We start from the raw sequence: 13141 nt of genomic DNA, 5'->3' as shown, positions 1-13141 counted from the left end.
CACTTAAGTCCTATTAACTAACTGCTGCCACATCATCTTCAATTCTTTCTGGTTTCTTCAATAAATCCAGCTTTACTTTAGGCAAAACAATAACATAGATTAAAGGAATGCCTAATTAAAGAGTTTGAAATTAAAGACTTGGGGAGGTTGAAATACTTCTTGGGCATGGAAGTTGCACACTCAAAAGAAGGCATCTTTATTTCTCAACAAAAGTATATTGTGGACTTGCTAAAAGAAACTAGGCTGCTAGGTTGCAAGGCTGCTACTACTCCAATTGAATTTAACCACAAATTGGGGGAGGTTCCAGAAGATAAAGAGGTGAATAAAGAATCCTACCAAAGGCTAGTGGGGAAACTAATTTATTTAGCTCACACCCGGCCAGATATTGCATATGTAGTGGGGGTGGTCAGTCAATTTATGCATTGTCCGAAAGAAACTCACCTTAGAGCAGTTTTTAGAATACTTCATTACTTGAAAGGGACACTAGGGAAAGGCATTATGTTTAAAAGGGGACAAAGTATGATACTTGAAGCCTATACTGATGCAGATTATGCAGGGTCAGTGGTGGACAAAAGATCTACATCCGACTATTGTACCTTTCTAGGGGGTAATCTTGTAACTTGGAGAAGCAAAAAACAAAATGTGGTGGCCCGGTCAAGTGCAGAGGCAAAGTTTAGATCCATGGCGTTAGGAGTATGTGGGTTACTTTGGTTAAAAATCTTATTAGATGATTTGAAGATCACTTTGGTGGAACTTGTGAGACTATATTGTGACAACAAATCAACAATCAGTATTGCTCACAATCCGGTACAACATGATAGAACCAAGCATGTTGAGGTGGACTGACACGTCATTAAGGAAAAATTCGATAGTGGTCTAATATGTACTCCATATATATCATCTTGTGAACAACTTGCAGATATTCTCACTAAAGGGTTGCCTACAGTTGTGCATCAAAAGTTGACTAGCAAGCTTGGAATGGATGACATCCATTCTCAATCTTGAGTGGGAGTGTTACGAATAAAGAACCTTATCATGTAGAAGATAAGGAGTGGCGGTTAAATGATGAGAAGATAAGGAAGCATGAAGTCTAAGAAGATAAATCAAGTTTAAGTTTTCATATTTTGTATAAATCTATAAATTATAGATGATTATTGTTCCTACTTATTAGGCTGTTATCCTGTCACAACTCTAGGGTTAGTTAAGGTTGTGATAGGAATTGGGAGAAGAAATCAGAATTGTAGGAGGGGGAAAATCAGTAGGAAGAGGGAGAGATATTGAGAGAAAGGGGAAGAACTTGAGGGAGATTGGAGAGAGTCTTAGAGAGAAATGAGAATTAAGAATTCATTCAAATTTTGCATATCCCCTTCCTACAGCTGAGGCAATATATATATATAGCCTCACTTAGCTACCAAACAAAACTCTCTAACCAACTAAGCTACAAGACAAAAAGGGAAATAACAGAATAACAATACCCATGTGCTGTAACCAAATTACAAAAATACCCCCTAACTATAATTGTTATTCAATTACAGCTTTGCCCCTATAATACCCAAGATCGTGACATATCCTCTCATAGTTTTTAGGAGATTTATTAGCATACTTTTTGTATATATAGGGTTTCATACTCATGGAATAAATAAGAGAGAATTTCTATTCAATCCAAACTCTCTCAACACAATCCTTCAAAAACGCTCCAAAACTCGACCAATTTGTGTGCCAAAAATCGAAACCCTCAGCTCCCTTTATATAGCAAAATCCGGCCACCACTCGACCAATCAGAGGCTAAGGCTTGGCCCCCAAGCCTCCCCTCATCGGATACGACCTTCCCTAGCCCTTCCTTGGCCGTCCCATCGCTGGAAACAGCGGCAAGAAAGTCGGCGCCGATTTTGTAGGTTTCACACTTGCTTTTGTTTTATTACACTTTAGCACCCTTGTTTCTTCCAAATGCCATTTCGACCCTTTCCACAACACCCCTGATCTTTCCAATACTACCATAAAGGCCCACAAGTTTTGTACTCTTCATTTCATTCTCGAAATTTCTGAAAAACTATCTTTTCGACCTCTCTCGGGCAAAATTAACAAATTACACTTAAGCCCGGTTGATTGATTTGACCCTAAGTTCTTTCATTTCAACCCGAAATCGCTTGAGGGTTGTTCCATATATAAAATATAGGTTCTCAAAACATTCCGTTGACTTCTTGGAATTCTTCTACGTCGATTCAGTTTTTTCAGCCTGATCCACCGCTGTACCGAAAACTCTTCTTGATCCAACTTCTTTTGACACCTAAAATCATGCCTCGAATCATTTGTCGATACCATATCATTTTCCTTAAACATGTAGGGTCCGGGGCACTTCCTATGGTTAATTTGGTTACTCAAAACTGTATAGTGTATCTTATAGCCCCATTCTTTCAAAAATTCCATTTACACCCTTCGTAAAATCCCATTTACATCCTCAAGAATTTTCCTGGTATTACAACTGGCAGTTCTTGTCATAATCAGCTAGTTTAACACTTCACCGGATTTTATGGAAGAACCAAACTGGCCGCCTGGTGGGTCCCTGGTTGAAGTGGTTAGACTGGTCTGGTTCTTAAAACATTGTATACTATATTATATCTAGTAATCTAATAATATCATACCTATGTATAAGGTATTATATAATTCTGAACAGATCATTTACATCATAATATGTATTATTCATATATAATATATTCAATATGCATATATAATTTATTATATTATGTAACATAGAATCTATGTTATACATACTATATTTTGTTACTTATTATTATATTACGGTTATCTATTATACGATATCATGAAACCGCTAATATATATATAGTATTATTATATTCTACATTAAGACTTTTTTTTTGCGTATAATTTTATTTGATATGTATACTTAAGGGTTATTCTATGTGAAGAACTCGAAAACTTGGTCTTTTGTTCATGTGGATGGCATTGTAAACTTATTTTCAAAATAAGTGGCAAAATAGTTTTGTAGTTCTATTTCTTCACTTATTTATATTCAGCTTCACATTTTGGACAAAATAATGTTTAAAAATGGGTAGGGCTTGCTTTTATAAAATTTCTGCTATTTTTTATTTCATTTTTCTTTTCCAAAGAAAAATACATATATGTTGCATGGCTCTTTATGTTTCAAGAAAGTAAAAATAAATATACAAATTGGTGAAACACATGCACACACATGCAAAAAGGATTTTTTTTCCCTACTTGTGTACTAAACAATATCAAAGTCTACAAAAAATAATGTTTTATTTTGCTAGTGAATGGACACCACTCCTCATTTGTCCAGTAGTTGCTTTATCTTCTCATCCAGGATTTTGATCTTTATTTTTCTTACTCGTTTGAGTCCTAATTTATGTATTATACTCTGCCCTTTTTCAGCTCTGAGGCAAGTGAGAGTGCTCTTGTTACACAACTTTCAAAGCATAAAGGACCTGTAAGTTTTTCTACTCTGCATTTTGTAGTTGTTCCTTTGTTTCTTAGGCTCTTGATGATGGATTGACTTTGATGCTCCTGCATCATAATTCTCTTCAGGTTCGTGGTCTGGAATTTAATGCCCTTTTGCCTAACCATCTTGCCACTGGGGCTGATGAAGGTGAAATTTACATATGGGATATTGCAAAACCAGATGAACCCACTCACTTCCCTCCTCTCAAGGTTTGCAACAATTATGAAGAATTTATTCCTTATGAAATTTAATTTGTGTCTTCAAAATATTTACCTAATGTAAATGTACAAAAGAATTTACAGTTGATGCATGCCCTTTTGATGCTTGTTTTGGTGCATACTTGTTATGACAACTACTGTTTTCTCAATTTTGCTAACTGTATTGCATTAGTATTCATGTATTACACACATGTACTTCACACGACCTTTGATTTTTCTTTCCCTTTTAATCAAAACTTTCATTCCTCATTTAGAATTCAGTTTGATTAATAGTTGAATAGAGCTGTAGGATAGACAAACAATACCACAAAGACTCATCAACAATTTTGCAAAAAACATTCATGGTATGATATGGGCCATCAAAGTGCGCACACACACACACACACATATTGTACATGTAATAAATAAAATAATAATAATTTATTTGTTTCTTTGAATTACAAATATTAATAAGTTAAACTTAATGGATCTAATTTAAATGTTTTTGGCCACAAAGTTCACGAAGTTATAAAATCTAGGATTTTCTTTTAGAAAGTTCTTGATGTTAGAATCTAGAGGAAAAATAACTAATAGATATAAATATGGTTTTTATTTTTCTAATTTCTATTCTAAACTTAATGGATCTAATTTGTTTAAGTCATGGACACCGTGCTTTTTCTATGGCTATGGGTGTTTGCAAGGTGTCTGATTTTAGTAAAAAAAAAATAAAAAATGAAATAATAGAAGTCATTTGGACAAATGTCCAAGAGAGTCTCTGTCAAGTGTTTGTTGTTCTTAAATATTGATCTTGATATATTTATCTATTTAATTTGTACCTAGGAATGGAGCTTTATTGATTATAATTGTAGGATTCTTTGCATGGCCATCAATACCATATCGATTTATTATTGGTACCCAAAGCTACTACATTGTTTTGAAAATAGAACTTTAATAAAGTAATGATATATAATGTACCATGAATAGATTAATAAGAAATAAATATCACTCACAAAACTAAAAATCTTATCTAAGGAATAATGTCCATAATAGAAAAAAATTATTAGTTAAACAATCTAAGAATTTTAAGTTATATAAAAAATAATAAATAAAATAATTTATCATTTTTTATGGTAGCTTTCAAAAGTTCGTCAAAATAACACAATCGAACTAAAATATATGTAGCATACAAATTTTGATATTATTATTATATGTATGTGTGTACTTTTCTTTTTATATCTTTAAATGTGTGTTTTTGAGTTACTCTCTTCTTCAGAAGAGATATAAGTGCTACTCACCTAATCTTGGACAAGCAATAACTCTCCTAGTGGACAAGCTATATCAGTTGGTAATCTAGATCTTCAGAGTTCCTCTTTCAATCCTTCCTTATTTAGTTCAAATAATCAAGCCATGCTGTGGCATTTTTGTTTAGGGCATCCAAATTTTGCATATCTCGAAAAATTGTTTCATGTGTTGTTCAAGAATAAAAATCCCAATTTGTTTCAATGTGAGGTGTGTCAATTATCAAAGCATACTCGCAGTTTGTTTCCAAATTAGTTATACAAACCGTCTCGTCCATTTTCTATGATTCACAATGATGTGTGGGGTCCCTCTTGCATAAAACATATTTTGGGGTATCGATGGTTTGTGTCCTTCATTGATGACCACACTAGATTAGCATGGGCATTCCTTCTGAAAGAAAGATCTGAGGTTGGTTAAGTCTTTAAGAATTTCAACACCATGATTCAAAGTCAGTTTCATTTGAAAATCCAAATTCTAAGGATAGATAATGCAAAAGAGTACTTCAACTCTGTCTTGGGGGATTACCTTTTGAACTAAGGAATCATCCATCACAGCTCTTGTGTTGACACCCCTCAACAGAATGGTATTGTTGAACGGAAAAATCGAAACCTCCTTGAAGTTGCTTGATCTCTCATGATTTATACCAATGTTTTGAAACATTTTTTGGGGGATGATAGTCTCACAACCACCTACTTGATTAATTAGATGCCCTCTCGAGTCCTTAAATTCCAAACTCCTCTTCAGGCTCTTCTCTTTGTATACCCCTATTCTCGACTTGTGTCTCCCATTCCACTCAAGTTCTTCGGTTGTTTAGCTTTTGTCCACATCCATCCTCATCATCGTGGGAAGTTAGACTCTTGGGCCCTTAAGTGTATTTTTCTAGGATATTCACCAAACCAAAAGGGGTATTAGTTTGTTGAAGAGAATGTTGTATTCAGATAGCATTCTCTTTATATTTGTTTCATTCATTTTGTTTGGTGTTGCTGTTATAGTTTCTGTTTATGTTTGTGGTGGTAATCTTTCTATCGGTTATAAGGCTGTATAAATATAGCTTATGTATTGTATTTGGGTGTGGTTATTATTCATTTTCAATGAATAAATTTCTCCAGTACATTTCTCTCTCTCTTCTCTCTCTCTCTCTCGTCTTGATTTCTAATCTTCTATACCCTAGGGTTTTATCTTTAACATGGTATCAGAGCCTATAACTTGCTAATGGCGTCTATTCACGAGAATCATTCTTCCTCTACCTCTCCCCCTATTCAATCTACTTCGAGTGTTTCGTCCATGTCTCAATTCGATTTCATAGCAGTGTCAAAAGTTTTTAGTTTCATTCCTCTGAAACTCGATTCAAAGAACTATATATTTTGGAAGGCTCAGATCTTAGCCACTGTCCGAGCCTTCGATCTAGTGTCGTACTTGAATAAAGCTTCTCCTTCTTCGAATTGCATAACTGACTCCACAAGCGATAATGCAACAACGAACTCGGAGGTGAATCCAGAATATGTCAACTGGCTTAGATCTGATCAGCTGCTCCTCGGATGGCTTTTCTCTACAATCACCGAGGAAGTATTAGCGCAGGTGATTCAATGCGAATCATCTGCCGAGGTATGGCTCTATCTTGAGAAGTTATATGCTAGACAAACAATTGCCAAATCCTTTTAGTTAAAACAACAGCTGAGGTCTGTTAAAAAGGAAAGTTTATTAATCAATGACTATGTCTTGAAAATTAAGACCATAAGTCATTCTCTAGCTGCCATAAGGGAGCCACTCAGTGATAATGAAGTGCTTCTTGTTATTCTAAATGGTCTAGATCAAGATTATGACACTGTGGTGAGTTTAATAACATATCAGATGGACGAGATAGATCTGGAAAATGTTTAATATTTGTTGCTTATGCATGAACAAAGATTGGCTGCTAAAAATGTGCCTCAACTGTCTCTACAATTTGAGTCAATGTCTTCTAACATGAATGTTAATGTGGCAACACATCAAAGTAATGGAAATTTTGGTTTTAGTCGAGGCAGAAATACACAATGAGGAGGAGGTTCAGGATTTAGAGGAGGTAGAAGTCGAGGCAGATTTTCAAATAGAAAATTCTACTGTCAGCTATGTGGTAAACCAGGACATTATGTGGATAAGTGCTATTACCGGTTTGATCCTAACTTTACTCGAGTGAATAATTAGAATCAGCCTACTGGAAATTTTACTGGTGGAAGATCTAATGGAACTTTTAATCCTGGAAATTAGTTTGATTCAGGTGCTTACATGACAACCTTTAGTGATCCTAATGGAGCCTACACTAATGATATTGGCTCAATAACAGGCTCACAGCCTCATGGATCTTCGGATCAGTTTCTTCCATACCAATCTTCTCAGTTTAATTCTCCTCAATCATCTCTTTCTGATCCAGCTTGGTTTGTGGACTCAAGAGCCACAAATCATATTACTTCGAACCTAAATAATCTGTCTATCCACTCACCTTATCATGGTGGAGAAAAAGTTACTATAGGCAATGGTAAGCAATTGCCAATTACTCATGTTGGTTCAGGAGTGTTAAATACTACTTCAAGTTCATTTCTTTGTATTCCTAATGTTCTTCATGTTCCTAGTATACATAAAAATTTTCTTAGTGTTTCTCAACTAACTAGAGATCATAATATGATAGTTGAATTTCATTCTAATGTCTGTTTTATTAAGGACAAAGGATCCGGGGCAGTTCTTCTACGGGGCCAACTTAAGGATGGGTTATATCAGCTAGTTCCAGCATCTTGTTTCGTTGCAACCAGCACTCCAGCCCGTTCTTTAGAGCAAATTTCTGTTCCTTCAGCTGATTTTTCATCCAATTCATGTAATGTTTTCAGAACATGTAAAGGACAAGATTCATTTGTTCATGAAATGTCTAAAGATGCTTGTGTAGCTCAACACACTAGTAGTAGTCAAGATTGGCATAATCAATTGGGACATCCTTCTTTGAATGTATTACAACAAGTGTTGAATAAAATTGGAATTTCTTGTTCATCTTCCAGTTTGTCCTTTTGTGATTCTTGCAAAATAGGTAAATTGCATCAACTTCCATTTGCTTCTCACGAAATTACTGCTGTTCGTCCCTTACAGCTAGTTTATTCAGATCTTTGGGACCAGCACCCATGTTGTCTATAGAAGGTTTTCGTTATTACATCATATTTGTAGATGCTTATACTCTATACACTTGGTTGTACCCTTTAAAGCTCAAATAAGATGTTTTGTCAGTTTTCAGTACCTTTCACAAGTTGGTTGAGAATCAATTTCAAACCAAACTTCAGGCTTTGCAAACTGATAATGGAGGGGAATATCGGGCTTGTTTACCCTATCTTCATAACAATGGCATTCAACCTAGGTTTTCATGCCCTCACACTCATCAACAAAATGGAATTGCTGAAAGAAAACATAGGCATATGGCTAAAATGGGCTTGATTCTATGAGCTCATGCTAAAATGCCTCTAAAGTTTTGGGTAGAAGCTTTCCTCACTGCTGTTCATGTGATTAACCTTCTACCTTCCACATCTATTCAATCTCAGGTTCCTTTTGAGTTGTTGTATAAAACCTCCTAATTATCATTTGCTCAAGCCATTTGGCTGTGCATGTTTTCCCTTGCTTCGACCTTACAACAAACATAAGTTTGAGTTTCATTCAACCAAGTGTATCTTTATTGGATATAGTTCTCTTTAAGCTGGTTACATATGTCTTCATCTCTCAGGTCACATTTACACTACTCGTCATGTTCAGTTTAACGAACAAGACTTTCCTTATTTGACTATATTTTCTTCTTCTCCTTGCACTGATGAATCATCTGCAAAGTTTAAACCTCACAATCCTATTACAGAGTTTCTCCATCCTATTATTTCCCCTATTGTTTCTCCTTTCGTTTCTGATCAGTATCCCGTAGTTGCTCCTTCCTTGGATCTAGTTCTGCATATAACAGACAGTTTGCCTGCTGCCACCACATCATCTTCGTTGTCTTCTACTCCTCATGCACCTACTGCTCCACCTGTATCACAAGTTACTAAAACTAAACCTCCTCCAGCTCCATCAATTCATCCTATGCTTACTCAGTTTAAGTCTAGACAACTTGTTCACACCTCTCCTCATGTTTTAGTGAGTTCACTTGAGCCAACATCTGTTAGCGAGGCTCTATTAGACTCACGATGGGCTAAAGCCATGGAAACAAAGTACAATGCTCTACAACAGAATCACACTTGGGAATTGGTTCCTTATACCGTTGATATGAATTTGGTTGGAAACAAATGGATTTTCCGGGTTAAATTTAAACCTGATGGGTCTATTTTAAAGTATAAAGCTAGACTTGTTGCTAAAGGTTTCTTACAAAATCCCGGCATTAACTATGTTGAAACATTTAGTCCAGTGGTTAAGGCTCCCACAATTCGGGTTTTGTTTTCTCTAGCTGTGTCGTTTGGTTGGGAAATTCAGCAAGTAGATGTGAACAATGCGTTTTTAAATGGTGACTTGGCAGAAACGGTATATATAGCACAACCAGAAGGGTTTGTGAATGTCTCAAAGCCTACGCATGTTTATCGGTTGATTAAATCCCTATATGGGTTGAAACAAGCTCCTCAAGCTTGGTATAATAAGCTGAAAGAAGCGTTAATTAGCTGGGGTTTTGTTCGTTCAATTGCAGATGCTTCTTTGTTCATAAAACGCACTGTTGATTATGTGCTGTTTGTGCTTGTATATGTTGATGATATACTTCTTACTGGCTCTAGTCTGGCTGCTCTTTAGAACATTCATGATCTTGATTGTCAATTTGCCTTGAAAACTCTAGGAGCTGTCAACTATTTCCTAGGGTTTGAAGCCTATAGAAACGCAGGTGGTTTTTTTCTTACTCAAACTAAATATGTTCTGGATTTATTGAAGAAGGCTGGTATGGACGATTGTAAGCCTTGTGACACACCTATGAATGCTGGAATTTCCTTAACCAATGAAGGTGAAGATTTTCATAATCCAGCCTTGTATCGAACTATTAGAGGCTCTCTCCAATATTTGACATATACAAGACCTGACCTTGCATTTGCTGTAAATAAGTTGAGTTAGTTTTCTTCCAAACCTAAGAGTCAACACTGGTTGGCTTGCAAACGGTTGCTTCGGTATATCAAGGGTACAGCTGGTCTTGGTTTATTTTTCTCATCCACACCTGGAAATTTGCGTCTCACAGTGTTTACTGATGTTGATCATGCTGGGTGTAAAGTCACTAGAAGGAGTACTAGTGGCTTTTGTGTGTATCTTGGTCAAAATCTTATTGTTTGGGGCTCTAAAATGCAGTCGGTTGTTGCGCGTTCTGTAGGGGAAGCTGAGTATAGATTTGTTGCTATGGGAGTAATGGAAATTTTATGGCTTAAGTCTTTGTTTGCTGAGTTGGGTTATTCGATTATCTCTACTCTAGTTCTATGGTGTGACAACTTAGCAGCCAAAAGCATGGATGAAAATCCTGTCTTCCACTCGCGAACGAAGCATGTTGGTGTTAATGTGCATTTTGTGAGGGAAAAGGTTGAAAGAGGTGAAGTAGAAATTCGCTATGTTCCTACATCTGATTAGGTGGCAGATATTTTAACCAAGAGTTTACCAAGGGATAGATTTTAGGTGTTATGCAGTAAGCTTAATCTTGCCTGGTCCCCTGTCAATACTGATACTCAACGATTTACAGCAATGACAGCATTTCACAGAAAGTTTTCTACTGAAGAGCAAGTGCAGGAGCATGATTTGAAGGGGAGTGTTGAAGAGAATGTTGTATTTAGATAGCATTCTCTTTATATTTGTTTCATTCATTCTGTTTGGTGTTGCTGTTATAGTTTATGTTTATGTTTGTGGCGGTAATCTTTCTATCGGTTATAAGGCTGTATAAATACAACTTATGTATTGTATTTGGGTGTGGTTATTATTCATTTTCAATGAATAAATTTCTCCAGTACATTTCTCTCTTTTTCTTTCTCTCGAGTCTTGATTTCTAATCTTCTATACCCTAGGGTTTATCTTTAACAAAGTGTCTCACCTTCCACTCAACGATACTATCGTTCTATGGATGTTACTTTCTTTGAAGATCAACCATTTTATCCCAATCCTACCATTCAGGGGAAGAGTGTGATGATAGATGAATGTCAGTCTTAGGATATTATTGAACCCTCCACTCATTTAACTCAACCTCTCACATTCGTGTCTCCCTGCTCCGATGTTACTGAACCTCTCATTGAGCCAAATCTTCCCGAGCCCAACCTTGTTGCAATAGACTTTCCAACAGATACAGAGCTTTGTGTCTACTCTAGGAGAACAAATGCTTAAGATTAGGGAGAGCAACGATCACTCACCGAACCTGACCAAGAGCCCAACTCAGATCCAACAAATGAAGGTAACACATCTTCTGAAAATATTTCTAATGAGGCACTTGATAATGATTTGAATTGGCCAATTGCACTAAGGAAGAGAGTGAGATCATGCACACAACATCCTCTTCATAATTATATATCTTACAAGAGTCTCTCACCACATTTCCATGCATTTGTTAGCAATCTGAATGCAATTCAGGTTCCCACAAACATCTAAGAGGATCTCAAGGATCCCTTATGGAAGTTAGCAATCTTGGATGAGATGTGTGCCTTAGAAAAGAATCAGACTTGGGAGATCACTAGCTTGCCATCAGGTAAAAACCCTATTAGATGCAAGTGGATTTTCATAGTTAAGTATAAGGAAGACAGGAGTGTTGGTAGGTATAAAGCTCGCCTTGTTGCAAAAGGGTTCACATAGTCTTATGGTATTGGCTACCAAAGGACCTTTGCTCCTGTGGCTAAACTCAATACTATTTGGCTTCTCTTGTCCCTAGCAGCAAATCTAGATTAATCACTGTTTCAACTTGATGTGAAGAATGCGTTCCTAAATGGTGATTTAGAAGAAGTGTATATGAGGGTTCCCCCAGGTTTTGAGACACAAGCTACAAAGAATCAGGTGTGCAAGTTGAAAAGGTTGCTATATGGTCTCAAGTAATCACCAAGAGCGTGGTTTGAGAGGTTCGCAATAGTGGTGAAGGTTCATGGCTACTCCCAAGGTCAAGTTGACCATATTGTTTGTAAAGATGTCTCTGAAGGTAAGCTATCCATTTTAATTGTTTATGTTGATGATATTATTCTTAATGGTGATTTCACAAAAGAAATGGTTGGTTTAAAGAGAACGCTTGCCTAGGAGTTTGAGATCAAAGACTTAGGACATCTCCGATATTTCCTAAGTAATGGAAGTGGGTAGATCTAGCAATGAAATATTTGTGTCCCAAAGGAAATATGTCTTGGATCTATTAAAGGAGTGTGGGATGCTCGGGTGTAAGCTAGTTGACACCCCAATGGAAGCCACTACTAAGCTCGGGAAAGAAAAGAAGGGATAAGGGCCAATATAAGAGGTTAGTTGGTAGATTTATCTATCTTTCTCACTCTAGACTTGAAATTGGGTTTTCAGTTAGTGTTGTGAGCCAATTCATGAATGATCCAATGGATAAGGGTCAATATTAGAGGTTAGTTGGTAGATTTATATATCTTTCTCACACTAGACTTGAAATTGGGTTTTCAGTTAGTGTTGTGAGCCAATTCATGAATGATCCAAGGGAAGAGCATATGGAGGCAGTTTATAGAATCTTGAGATAATTGAAACTCACTCCTGGTAAGGGCCTCTTCTTCAGGAAAGGGTTCAACTGAGAAGTAGAAATCTATAGTAATGTGGACTGGGCTAGTTCTATCATAGATCGAAGGTCTACATCCGGGTACTGCATCTATATTTGGGGGAACCTTGTCATTTAGAGAAGTAAGAAACAATCAGTAGTCTCCAGGAGTAGTGTTGAAGCTGAGTTCCACGCCATGGCACATGGTATGTGTCTAGATAAAAAGGTTACTCGAACAACTTGAAGTAAAGATTGAAGGCCCTATGCAACTTTTTTGTGATAACCAATCAGCCATTAGTATTGCCAAGAACTCTGTGCACCATGACAGGACTATGCATATGGAAATTGATCGTCACTTCATCAAAGAGAAACTTGAAGAGAATGTCATCAAGCTAGTCTACACACCAACAAGCTCTCAGGTTGCAGATATCCTAACTAAAGCCTTGCCACGAAAATGTTTTGAAGATTTGACTTCCT

At 36.5% G+C, this 13141-nt stretch overlaps 1 protein-coding gene across 1 annotated transcript in view; it reads left to right on the top strand.

Annotated features, from left to right (window-relative positions):
* LOC127814103 (protein transport protein SEC31 homolog B-like) overlaps positions 1-13141 on the top strand; it is an 83949-nt gene that overhangs the window by 17385 nt on the left and 53423 nt on the right. The window contains exons 2-3 of the mRNA XM_052355365.1: positions 3412-3466; positions 3565-3687. Of these exons, the coding sequence (XP_052211325.1) occupies positions 3412-3466; positions 3565-3687 (178 nt within the window). The remainder of the gene's footprint in view (positions 1-3411; positions 3467-3564; positions 3688-13141) is intronic.

The sequence above is a fragment of the Diospyros lotus genome, chromosome 12 (assembly GCF_014633365.1).
Source record: "Diospyros lotus cultivar Yz01 chromosome 12, ASM1463336v1, whole genome shotgun sequence".
In the NCBI taxonomy this organism is placed as follows: domain Eukaryota; kingdom Viridiplantae; phylum Streptophyta; class Magnoliopsida; order Ericales; family Ebenaceae; genus Diospyros; species Diospyros lotus.
The sequence above is the reverse complement of the archived record's forward strand: the minus strand, read 5'-3'. Positions and strand labels throughout refer to the sequence as shown.